The 13,020-nt window shown below is 51.7% G+C and overlaps 1 protein-coding gene across 1 annotated transcript; it reads right to left on the bottom strand.

Moving 5' to 3' along the window:
• Window positions 1-1,165: 1,165 nt before the first annotated feature.
• LOC123086750 (epsin-1-like) lies at window positions 1,166-2,512 on the bottom strand. Its single transcript, XM_044508538.1, has 2 exons — window positions 2,322-2,512; window positions 1,166-2,249 (listed from the first exon to the last, which is right to left on the bottom strand). Exons 1-2 carry the CDS (start codon window positions 2,426-2,428, stop codon window positions 1,442-1,444), a joined length of 915 nt encoding a protein of 304 aa, XP_044364473.1. The 5' UTR covers window positions 2,429-2,512; the 3' UTR covers window positions 1,166-1,441.
• Window positions 2,513-13,020: the final 10,508 nt, after the last annotated feature.

Genomic DNA, 13,020 nt, shown 5'->3' with positions numbered 1-13,020 from the left:
ACCATGCTCCACCCTGCGTCGTGTCCGCCTCGCACAACTGTGCATTGCCTTGACTCCCTGTGTTTGCATGATCCTGTTAGGACGCGCTCTAGACTCCTCCAAACCTTATACGCACGTCGCCAACCACGCACCTGCACCATAGACTCTCACGCTACCATCCACATACACAACCTGTGTACAAAGAAATAAAGCCAAAAAACCACCACATGAGCCTTCCTGTATACACTTCTCCGTGAGGATCAATGGAATAAACTCCCAACTCCACACGTGTTCCTGTAGGCCGTAGGTCTGCTTTTCCAATCTCTTCTTCCGATGAATAGCACTAGTCTCCGTTGCGTAGCTTTCTTTGTTTTTTTTTCCAACCAACAAATCTCACGTGCATGCACAACACCGCACCACACGGCCAGCAGCTCCCTCGACTCACTTGCAGAACGAAAATAGATCATGGGTATTCGGTTTAAATGCATTGGTGGGATAAGAAAACGGTGGGGAAGAATTAACCGGAGCAAGGCGAGACTATCAACTTAGACATTAGGAGTAGAGATTTTTCTATGCCGCTGAGCTCCTCCTTCTCAGACTTCCGGCTCTGCCGTGATCTAGGGATCAAAGATGCCCGAGATGTCGACTAGAGGTTGAGTTCATTTTTTTTCTTAGTTGTTTTTTAGAGACTACCGCAAATACACAGCCTGCGTTGCCCCTTTTGGGATGCCCAAAAACGTTTTGCAAAATTTTGCAACAAGGGCAGTTGTTGGAGCGGATCCAAAAGTCCAATAAATGGTTATGCCCTAAAATAGGGTTGATGTTGGAGATGCTTGTATCATCCACTAACTTATTTTCTACAACAATTGATATCCCTTTTCTATGCTTCTTGTTCAAATCATGTAAAATGCGGAGGTTTTTTAATTGGTTGTGCTCTTCTTTTGGAGGGAGCAGTAGGTTGCTCCGTTGTTGTCCACTGTTAGTTTTGTGAAGGTCCTACCATACCTAAAATGTTATGAAATACAGTAGTTCTCTTGTGAATTAAATGACCGACGCTACATTTCATGCCTACTAGATTATATTTATTCCCATTATAAAGGTGTGTTTGTTGTTAGAAAAACTATTTCAGCAAATGCCATCCTTCAAATCTCAAAATAATTAAAGGTTCCAACATCAAGACATCAAATACTTCCAAAAGAAAACATCAAGACATCAAATACTTCCAAAAAAAGACATAGGAAAAGTTGTAGGCCTAGCTAGCTATTTCTTCAACAGAGACTCTTTCAACATAGAGACTAATGGCTAATGAAAACGATATTACAAATCTACTAAATTTTGAGGTGGTTGAGGTACTTGCGCCAACAGCTAGCGCATAAGGTGGAATCTAGTAAGCAGAACCAAGAATTAATACACTTCAGCAGCAAAATGATGGATGGATGATGGACGAATTAGGCAACTAAAATTAATAGTGCAAGGAAAGCTGGCGCTGGAGCTTCTTGCTGCTGTTCCTTCTCTCAGGCTGAGACAAGCTATTGAATCCGGACGCCCTCCTGCCACCGCCGGCGCTTCTGGCGCTGCCGCAGCTGACCGGGGAGCCGGACAAGGGGGTGGATTCCTCGAGCCAGCTTCCTTGGCTGTGCGGAGTCGGGTAGTCGTCGACCTCCTGGTCGTCGACGAGATCACGCTTGTCGTCGGCGGTGTAGGCGTCGAACTTCTTGTCATGGCGGTAGTCGACATTAGGGCCGCAGAGGCAGACGAAGGTGGGGCTATCGGAGTAGTGCGGCGAGGAGGAGGCGAAGGACCAGGTGCCGCGGGAGGCCCGCGAGGAGGCCGAGGAGGCGACGGAGGAGGTGGGGCTGCCGCCGTCGTGGGAGAAGGAGAGGGAGCGGACCCTCTGGCGCGCGTCCTTGAGGCGGTCGGCGTCGGTGAGGAGGCCGACGACGCTGTCGGCGCGGCGCTGCATGGAGGCGCCCCAGTCGAAGCCCTTGTCGTCGGTGTAGGTGAAGCCGCGGAGGTCGCGCAGGGCCTGCATGTCCGGGAGGAAGTCCCCGGGGAGCTCCTCGGGGCCGTGGGTGAGGAGGAACTCGAGGACGACGAGCGCCTTGTACACGGGCCGCCACTCCTTCCAGTCGTGGACGCAGCCGAGGCGGCGGTGGAGCACGTTGGCGATCCGCCAGTAGTCGTCGATGTCGAAGGCCGCCTCCGCGATGGACGCCAGCGTCTTGGCGTCCGGGACGCACGCGTCGTCGTTGGTCGCCTCCTGCACAGCCCTACGGCCGAATCCATGCATTCACCATGAGTTGAGTTATAGATGCAGATGCAATGCGAATGAATAAACTTACAGCTCTGCCGGCGTGACGTCGCCGAGGGCGAGCCTCGCCTGCTTGTACTTGTCCTGCAGGTACCCGGACGCCTGACGCCCTAGCTTCGTCGTGAACAATGCGGCCATCGCCTTCGCCGGACTGCTAGCTGCCTCGGTCACCTAGCAAACCACTCCTTGATTGATTATACAAGGGAGAGAGAGAAATGACGGAAGAATGAGAGGTGGACAGGATTGTACTGGCAAATGGTTGGCGGAGAGGAACAAGCGGAGAGAGGAGGCGTGGCTCGTCGTTCTCGCGGCCGGGCTTGCCGCCCAGCCCTCCATCTCCACCACTCAATCCTACCGTCTGATGCATGGTTGCCAAACTGCAGTGATCATGTACTGGGCCGATTTCCCAAGGGAAAGAAAAGCTGTACTGGTCAAATCCTGCGTGCTTGCCAACAATAGCCATATTTAGTACTGTCGTACCTCACTTTAATCGGTTCAGCCTGCATATTTTTGTTTCTTCAGTGCACTATGTCTGAGAAAAACATTTGTTCCGTTTCCTACAGTTTAGGCGAATTCATGGCTGAGATAGCGAATTCAAGTAAGCGTCGATTTTCTTCATTTATTTTTTTTGAAAACCACCTCATACATTAATTAAGCAACTGAGTTATCACAATCGTTTGTTACAAAATTCACTACGCAGGGCGGAACATTGTTAACTAGAATACCATCCGATCTATCATCAAAACTAAACTTAGCAATCATATGGGCCGCCACATTGGCTGAACCCTTGATCTGGAAATCTTAAGATTAGATATAAGCTTGGAGATACTCATAGCTTCCTTCTTCAAATCCATCAGTGGTAACCTATCAAAATTTTCATTTGCAAGGGTCACAACTACAAACGCGCTAAAATTATACTCCCTCTGTCCCAAAATAAATGTCTCAACTTTATACTAGCTCAAGACACTTATTTGGGACGGAGGGAGTAGGATTTTGGAGAGTGATACCTATACAAAGACCGGCAACACAAGCCCGAAGCTCCACCTCCTCCACACTTTTACAAAGCCCAAGAAATCCCAAGAGGAGATGATGACCCTCCTAGATGAGTCCCTGGCCACCACCCCCACACTCGCCACACTAATGCTTCCCACAGAACTTGCATCGACATTGATCTTTATGCAATTCGAAGGAGGGGGTTGCCATATCGCCTGATCTTCCAAAGGCTTAGGAGTAGTACTTAAACCAGACATCAAACTTTTACCTTTATTTTCTGAGTCCACCTCTGGATAAGAATGATAGGTGACAAAGGATGACCAATAATTTTGTATAAAGCTTGTCGAGGCTGACACGGATTCTATCCCCTTACCAAAAACCAGGTCATTTCTCAAATGCCGGGCTCTCCAGAATATGAATATAATTTGTTCATGCATAGCAGGACTTAATTGATCCAAAAGAATAAGAAACCAATCAGCCTGGGTGTACTTAAAAGCATCCTCCACGGCAAAACCCAAATATCCCTCATGGCCATGCACATCGCATAAGCCTTAGGGTACATGACTAGCGCATGAAAAGTGCTTTCATCTTCCCCTCCACAAATTCTCAATCCATCTCCTCGGTCCACTCAAAATCAGATTACATACCCATTTGATCCTGGTCCTATTCTTCTTTGCAATAACTTCAAGGCATGAGGCTCTTGGGAGCCAATTATCTCTCCAAATATTAATATTAGCTCCATCACACACTCTCCAAATAACTCCAGCTTTAAGAAGATCCAATCCATGTAAGATACCCTGCCAACTGAGCGACACTGATTGAGGAAAAGCAATATCAAGAATATGCCTCTGGGGGTAATATTTTGCCTTCATCACCTTGGCGCATAAGGAATCTGGGTTAACCACCAATCTCCATGCCTGCTTAGCGTCGATTATGCATCTCTACTAGGTAAAATGTATGGCATGCTTGATGAACATGCATATCTATATGCCTTTTGGACACTGATTTAGTCTTCATAAGGGCCGTCGTTGTGTATAGAAGGTTAAACCCTTCGTCAGGTGTTGCTTTTCTCAGACACAGTTTAAACCCTTTATAAACCCATTACTAACCTGAAGTATCCCAAGTGCAGTTTTTATTCCTTGTCTACTAAAATCTCCAAGAGTGCAACACTTGAATAAGCAGAACTCATGTGTGATACTCTATTTGAATAAAGGATTATCATAGATTCTCTATTTTTTGTCGATCAGTATCTTAATTAGATATGTTTACTATAGTCATAGGTGGTGAGGGAGTCCTGGATTAGGGGGTGTCTGGATAGCCGAACTATCACCGTTGGCCGGACTCCTAGACTATGAAGATACAAGATTGAAGACTTCGTCCCGTGTCCGGATGGGACTTTCCTTGGCGTGAAAGACAAGCTTGGCGATACAGATATGTAGATCTCCTACCATTGTAACCGACTCTGTGTAACCCTAACCCTCTCCGGCGTCTATATAAACCGGAGGGTTTTAGTCCGTAGGACGAACAACAATCATACCATAGGCTAGCTTCTAGGGTTTAGCCTCCTTGATCTCGTGGTAGATCTACTCTTGTACTACCCATATCATCAATATTAATCAAGCAGGAGTAGGATTTTACCTCCATCGAGAGGGCCCGAACCTGGGTAAAAACATCGTGTCCCTTGTCTCCTGTTACCATCCGCCTAGACGCACAGTTCGGGACCCCCTACCCGAGATCCGCCGGTTTTGACACCGACATTGGTGCTTTCATTGAGAGTTCCCCTGTGTCGTCACCTTTAGGCCCGATGGCTCCTTCGATCATCACAACGACGCGGTCCAGGGTGAGACTTTTCTCCCCGGACAGATCTTCGTATTCGGCGGCTTTGCACTGCGGGCCAATTCACTTGGCCATCTGGAGCAGATCGAAAGCTACGCCCCTGGCCATCAGGTCAGATTTGGGAGTTTGAACTACACGGCTGACATCCGCGGAGACTTGTTCTTCGACGGATTCGAGCCACAACCAAGTGCGTCGCACTGTCTCGATGGGTATGATCTAGCTCTGCCGCCGAACAGTGCCCTGGAGGCCGCACTAGCGTCCGCTCCAACCCTTAGCTCAGAGCCGACTTCGCCGATCGAGGACGAGTGGCTGGACACCGCCTCGGGGGCTACGATCTCTACGACGATTGAGCCGAACACCATCCTTGTCCTTTGCAAAGCCCGTGACTCCGAGGTGCCAGACTCCTCTCCGGACTTTGAACCTCCCGCGCCTCTGCCAATCAAATCCGATTGGGCGCCGGTTATGGAGTTCACTGCCGCAGACATCTTTCAGCACTCGCCCTTTGGCGACATCCTGAATTCACTAAAGTCTCTCTCTTTATCAGGAGAGCCCTGGCCGGACTATGGTTAGGAAGGTTGGGATGCGGACGACGACGAAATTCAACACCCACCCACCATCCACTTTATAGCCACTTTCGATGATCTAACCGACATGCTCGACTTCGACTCCGAAGACATCGATGGTATAGACGACGATGCAGGAGACAACCAAGAACCAGCGCCTACAGGGCACTGGAAGGCCACCTCGTCATACGACATATACATGGTGGACACCCCAAAAGACGGGAATGGCAATGGAACAGCGAAGGATGACCCCTCCAAGAAACAGCCCAAGTGCCGGCGTCAGCGGCGCCGCTCTAAATCCCGCCACAGCAAAAACGGTGATTCCGGCACGGGAGATAATAACACCCCGGACAGTGCCAAAGACAACCCCCTCCAGCAGGATTCAGCACAGGAGGAGGGAGAAGCCAACCCTCATGATAGAGCGGCAGATAGAGAGGTCGAGGACGATAATTATATGCCTCCCTCCGAAGATGAAGCAAGCCTCGACGACGATGAATTTGTCGTGCCCGAGGATCCCGTCGAACAAGAGCGTTTCAAACGCAGGCTTATGGCCACGGCAAGCAGCCTCAAGAAAAAGCAGCAGCAGCTTAGAGCTGACCAAGACTTGCTAACGGACAGATGGACCGAAGTCCTTGCAGCCGAAGAGTACAAACTCGATCGCCCCTCCAAGAGCTACCCAAAACGCAGGCTGTTACCCCAATTAGAGGAGGAAGCACCCAAACCTACATCACCAGCGCATGACGCGGCCGACCGGCCACCTCGTGGCCGCGACAGAGAGGCCTCTAGGCCCTCCACTAAAGCCGCACCCCGACGTCGCTCGAAAAGTACAAAGCCACGGGGAAATGCGCCAGACTTGCGAGACATATTGGAGGACAAGGCAAGGCAAATAAGATCGATCTATGGATCGCGTGGGCGCCCCACGATACGTGATGACAACCGTCACGCCGGATACAGCAATTCCGGCCGGGCCGAACACAGTAGACAAAGCTCATTTGAGCTACGTCGTGATATAGCCCAATATAGAGGCGCCGCACACCCACTATGCTTCACAGACGAAGTAATGGATCATCAAATCCCCGAGGGTTTCAAACCCGTAAACATTGAATCATACGACGACACAACAGATCCGGCGGTTTGGATCGAGGACTATCTCCTTCACATCCACATGGCCCGCGGTGATGATCTACACGCCATCAAATACCTCCCACTCAAGCTTAAAGGACCGGCTCGGCATTGGCTCAACAGCTTGCCAGCATAATCAATTGGTTGTTGGGAGGACCTGGAAGCCGCATTCCTTGATAACTTCCAGGGCACATATGTGCGACCACCAGACGCTGATGACCTAAGCCACATAATTCAGCAGCCAGATGAATCGGCCACACAATTCTGGACACGGTTCTTAACCAAGAAAAATCAAATCATTGACTGTCCGGATGCAGAGGCCCTTGCAGCCTTCAAACATAACATCCGCGACGAGTGGCTTGCCCGGCACCTAGGACAGGAAAAGCCGAAATCCATGGCAGCCCTCACATCACTCATGACCCGCTTCTGCGCGGGAGAGGACAGCTGGCTAGCTCGCAGTAACAACCTGACCAAAAACCCTGGTAGTTCGGATACCAAGGACAGCAATGGCAGGTCGCGTCGCAACAAGCACAAGCGCCGCATTAACGGCGATAATACTGAAGATACGGCAGTCAATGCCGGATTCAGAGGCTCTAAACCCGGTCAGCGGAAAAAGCCGTTCAAAAGAAATACTCAGGGCCCGTCCAATTTGGACCGAATACTCGATCGCTTGTGCCAGATACATGGCACCCCGAAAAACCAGCCAACCACACCTACAGGGATTGTTGGGTATTCAAGCAGGCAGGCAAGTTAAGTGCCGAAAACAACGACAAGGGGCTGCATAGCGATGACGAGGAGGAGCCCCGGCCGCCGAACAATAGAGGACAGAAGGGCTTTCCCCCACAAGTGCGGACAGTGAACATGATATACGCAACCCACATACCCAAAAGGGAGCGGAAGCGTGCACTAAGGGACGTATATGCGATGGAGCCAGTCGCCCCAAAGTTCAACCCGTGGTCCTCCTGCCCGATCACTTTTGATCGAAGGGACCACCCCACTAGCATCCGCCACGGCGGATTCGCCGCATTGGTTCTTGACCCAATCATTGACGGATTTCACCTCACTAGAGTCCTGATGGACGGCGGCAGTAGCCTGAACCTGCTTTATCAGGATACAATGCGCAAAATGGGCATAGACCCCTCAAGGATTAAACCCACAAAAACGGCCTTTAAAGGCGTCATACCAGGTGTAGAGGCCAACTGTACAAGCTCAATTACACTTGAAGTGGTCTTCGGATCCCTGGATAACTTCCGAAGCGAGGAGTTAATCTTCGGCATAGTCCAGTTCCGCAGAGGCTATCACGCACTGCTCGGACGAACCGCATTTGCAAAGTTCAATGCGGTGCCACACTATGCATACCTTAAGCTCAAGATGCCAGGCCCTCGAGGAGTAATCACGGTCAATGGAAACACCGAACGCTCTCTCCGAACGGAGGAGCATACGGCGGCCCTCGCGGCGGAAGTACAAAGCAGCCTCTTAAGGCAATTCTCGAGTCCGACTACTAAACGTCTGGACACAGTCAAGCGCGGCCGGAGTAACCTACAACAAGACCGCCTGGCATGTTCCGAGCACGCGTAGCAATGCGGCCCCAACCCCAGCCCTTGCGAAATCGCGAGACCAGTGCCACGTGTACATAACTACGCTCTGGAGATACCATGGGCATAGGGGGAGGGGCACGACCACGGCATGCCCAGAGTGCGGCTCAACCACACAAGGGGCTCCCAATTGTGTCATTCTTTCTTTTTCTTGTTCTCAGGACTCCGTTTTCCAGAAGCCCTGTCCGGCAGTAGAATCGCCGAACTCACGATGCAACAGCCAGGGAAGCAGAAAAGCTACGTCGAGTGTCCAGGTGGTCTCTATTACGAGCAGTATACCTGTTTTATATACCATCCCGTAGCCTACCCCTGGAGGGGGACATGTTAAATAGTCCCATCCCTTGCTTATCACACTATTTGTATCATTCTGCTTTCATTGCAGTATCTTTTGAATAAACAATACATAGCTTCTGCTTATTATTGCATTTCCTTTTTCTTTATAAATGTTCATTTATGACATGTTGCACCCGTACAACTTGGTACGGTCAATACACCAGGGGCTTAAGTACCCCAAAACATGGTGTGATAAGTCCGAACACTTTCACAAGTGCGGCACCCCGAACTTATAGCATTATATGCATCGGCTCCGAATCATGTCTTGGGTCAATAGTTGGGTTTGCCCGGCTCCCATGTTTTGGTACCTTATGTTCCGTTATATCGGCTAAGGTAGCGCTGGGAGAACCACTGCGATTGTGCCCCGGTTGAGCTGGGTTGAGCACCTCAGTGGAGAAAGCTAAAACTGACCGTCATGATAGGGCGAGAGCCGGTCGCTGTTCGAGAGGTTTTTCGGGTCCCTAAAGACTCATGCCGCTTAGAGCGAGGAGTCGGCATTGTCCGGCCAAGGCGTGGATAGCGCCCCGAACTCGGTCTTCCGAATACCAGGGGCTTCGCCGAAATTTAAAATTATAGAATTCTATGGCTAAGTGAGAGTGTTCAAGCATTATAGTCCGGTTGCCTCGTTCGTTGTGTTGAACGCCTCCCTCGAAGGACCCAAGAATGGGAACAAGAGCGCTCAAGTTTATCCCGAACACCCCAGCACTCGTGGCATGGGGGCTGAAGCCAACGACTCGCCATCTCTCAAATTTGATAAACGGCCGCACAGAAGGTAATATTTTAAATTAACAAGCGTTGCTTAGCGCATATGAACAAAGTTTTCAGCGTACAGGATAACAAATGCGAGTCTACTAAAAAATTACATCTTTGGAGCATTCACCCGCTATAATGCGGGCACCCTTCAGGACGCCCTTATAGTACATCTCGGGCTTGCGATACTCCTTGCCCGGCGGTGGCGCGTCCGTCACAAGCTTCTCAGCGTCCATCTTGCCCCAGTGCACTTTAGCACGGGCAAGGGCCCGACGGGCACCTTCAATGCAGGCGGAGTGCTTGATGACTTCAATCCATGGACAGGCGTCCACCAGCCGCCGCACCGGACCGAAGTAGCTCCCAGGCATGGCTTCTTTAGGCCACAGCCGAACTATGAGGCCCTTCATGGCCTGTTCGGCCACCTTGTGGAGCTCGACCAGCTGCTTCAGCTGGTCGCTCAGGGGCACCGGATGTCCGGCCTCAGCATATTGAGACCAGAACACCTTTTCCGTCGAGCTCCCCTCCTCGGCTCGGTAGAACGCGGCAGCATCAGACACACTACGGGGCAGATCGGCGAACGCTCCTGGAGAGCTCCGGATTCGGGTAAGTAACAGATAATTCACTTTTACATGCTTGCTTTGCATAAAGAATGCCTTACCCGCCGCTATCTTCTTTATCGCCTCGATCTCCTGGAGGGCCTTCTGGGCTTCGGCCTTAGCGGCTTTGGCACTCTCAAGAGCCAAGGCAAGCTCGGACTCTCGAGTCTTCGAGTCACGCTCCAAACTCTCGTGTTTTTCCACGAGAGCCTGGAGCTCTTGCCGCACCTCCGCCACCCGCGCCTCCTGCTTCTCTCGCTCGGTGCGCTCCAAGGCCGCACTGTTTTCGGCCTTGGACATCGCTTCCTTCAGGGTCGCCACCTCGTTCGTGGCCCCTGCAATAACCACGTTATTCTTGTCATTTTTTGCAACCAAATCCTTTCTATAAGGTATTACTTTAATAAGGTATTACTTACCTTCCTTGTCCTCGAGCTGCTTCTTGGCAAGGCCGAGCTTGTTCTCGGACCGCTCGAGGCTCTGCTTCAATGCATTGACCTCCGCAGTCAGTGCAGCAGAGGTCAGCAGCGCAGCCTGCATTCCCATATTGACATATTTATGTTAGACTCCTGCATATATCTTTTTGGATCCTCAGCTCGGCTTTTCTTTCCGAACACCGAACTAAGCATTAGGGGCTACTGTCTATGCGGTAATATTCTTACATATCTTAAAAACTTACCTCAAAGCCTGTTAGAAGGCTGGTACATGCTTCAGTCAGCCCGCTCTTGGCAGACTGAACTTTCTGGATCACCGCACTCATGATAGTGCGGTGCGCCTCGTCGACGGAGGCGCCGTTAAGCGCCTCCAGCAAGCTATCCGGTGCCTCCGATTGGACGGAGGCCACCGGTGTCGCAGTCTTGCCCTTCTCACGAAGGGGCTGCCTACAGGACTCCGGAACGACTGAAGGTTCCGGTATGGAGTCCAGCACAGGGCCGGACTTAGAGCCCTCTGGGGTGTTGCCCCCTTTGCGCCCGGAGTCCGGGAGGTCGCCTTGCGGCGCCTCCAGGACCACCTCCTCCTGGTTGGGCCCCTTTTGGGACTCCACCGCAGTGTCTTCTGCGTCGCGAGGGGAGGAGGCCATCGGAAGTGAAGCGCTATTCACATCCGACGAACCCAGGGAGCCGCTCGACGAAGCGGGGAGCTCGTCCTTGGGCGGGCTACATGGTTGTATTCGGCGTTAGAAGACACTATGCGACAAATAAAAAATCATGAGTTATTCTGGAATCCGGACACTTACGATCTCGACAGGGGCTTGGCCCTCGAGGGCCACTCCTCTTCGCCGTCGTCGGCATTGGTGGAGTAGTCCGGAGGAAGGGTCCTTCCATTCTTGGACCCTCCGGCCTCCCCAGTTGGGGAGGCCTTCCTTTTCTTCTCTCCCCCCGTTGGGGGAGAAGCCTCTTTTTCATCCTCCTCGTCTTCGTGGGAGGAGTCCGCCTCGGAGTCATCGGACGATGAGTCCGATAACACCTGACGTCGGGAACTCTTTCGAATTCCCGTGGCCTTCTTCTTGGCCTTCTTCTCCGGCACCACGTGAGGTGCCGGAACCAGCAGTCCCGTTAATCGGGCGTCCGCTGGGTCTTCTGGCTAAGGAGCTGGACAGTTAACCTGCTCGGACTTCTTCAGCCAGTCCTATCAAAGGTAAGGGAGTTTAGATCCCACATAGAGTCGGACTATGAAAAACAAGAATCCCGTAAAGGGTAGAATAGCTTACCTCACTGGCCTGACGCCGCGAGCTGAATCTATGATCTTCGGTAGCGGATGCGGGGGCCTCGACGCCCTTAAACAGCACCTTCCAGGCATCTTCGTACGTAGTGTCAAAGAGCTTGCTCAAGGTTTGGTGCTGTGCCGGATCAAACTCCCACAATTTGAAGGCCCGTTGTTGGCACGGGAGGATCCGGCGTATGAGCATGACCTGGACTACGTTGATAAGCTTGAGATTCTTGTTCACCAGCTTTTGGACGCAGGCTTGGAGTCCGGTCAGCTCTTCCGAATCTCCCCATGTTAGGCCCGTCTCTTTCCAGGAGGTGAGCCATGTGGGAAACCAGATCGGAATTCGGGGGCCGCCGCCCATTTGGGGTCACACGGCTCGGTGATGTAGAACCACCCCAATTGCCACCCCTTTATTGTCTCCACAAAGGAGCCCTCGAGCCATAGGACGTTGGCCATCCGACCCGCCATGGCACCTCCGCACTCCGCTTGGCGGCCGCCCACTACCTTCGGCTTAACATTAAAAATCTTTAGCCATAAGCCGAAGTGGGGCTGGATGCAGAGGAAGGCCTCGCACACGACGATGAACGCCGAGATGTTGAGGATGAAGTTCGGGGCCAGATTGTGGAAATCTAGGCCATAGTAGAACATGAGCCCCCGGACAAATGGGTGAAGTAGAAAACCTAGTCCGCGGAGGAAGTGGGTAAGGAATACCACCCTCTCGTGGGGCCTGGGGGTAGGAAGGAGCTGCCCCTTGTCGGGGAGCCGATGCGCGATGTCGCTGGATAAGTATCCGACCTTCCGCAGCTTTTTGACTTGTTCCTCCGTTACGGAGGAAACCATCCACTTGCCTCCCGCTGCGGACATGGCTGGGGAAGGTTGAGGCGAGATGTGCGGACTTGGGCGCTGGAGCTCAAGTGCGCGGAAATGGATAAGAAAAGGAGGAAGAAGGCGTAGGTAAAAAGGTGGATCCTTATCCCCTTATATGGACGGACGAAACTATGCGCCCCCACTGGCCTGATAAAACTCGCTTATCTGCCAAGCGCCGTAATCAATGGCGCGGTTGGGTTACCCACACCCGTATTGATGAGAATCCCAGAATAAGGGGACACGATCTCTTCTTTGACAAGACATGCCAAGGAAACCGCCTCGCTAAACGCGCTGAGGTGGGACAGTAAAAATGATTCCAGTAAAAGTTTGGCCATGGTATGACGTCACGCTACAGAATATGTCAGCAG

This window comes from Triticum aestivum, chromosome 1B (assembly GCF_018294505.1).
Source record: "Triticum aestivum cultivar Chinese Spring chromosome 1B, IWGSC CS RefSeq v2.1, whole genome shotgun sequence".
In the NCBI taxonomy this organism is placed as follows: domain Eukaryota; kingdom Viridiplantae; phylum Streptophyta; class Magnoliopsida; order Poales; family Poaceae; genus Triticum; species Triticum aestivum.
This window is presented reverse-complemented; position numbering and strand designations above follow the sequence as displayed.

What these genes read in the sequence shown, in the direction of transcription:
- LOC123086750 (XM_044508538.1), bottom strand. Translation starts at nt 2,428, where the DNA reads ATGGCCGCATTGTTCACGACGAAGCTAGGGCGTCAGGCGTCCGGGTAC. An exon ending in GACGTCACGCCGGCAGAGCT is followed by an intron (nt 2,250 to 2,321) that starts GTAAGTTTATTC and finishes ATTCGGCCGTAG; the next exon opens with GGCTGTGCAGGAGGCGACCA.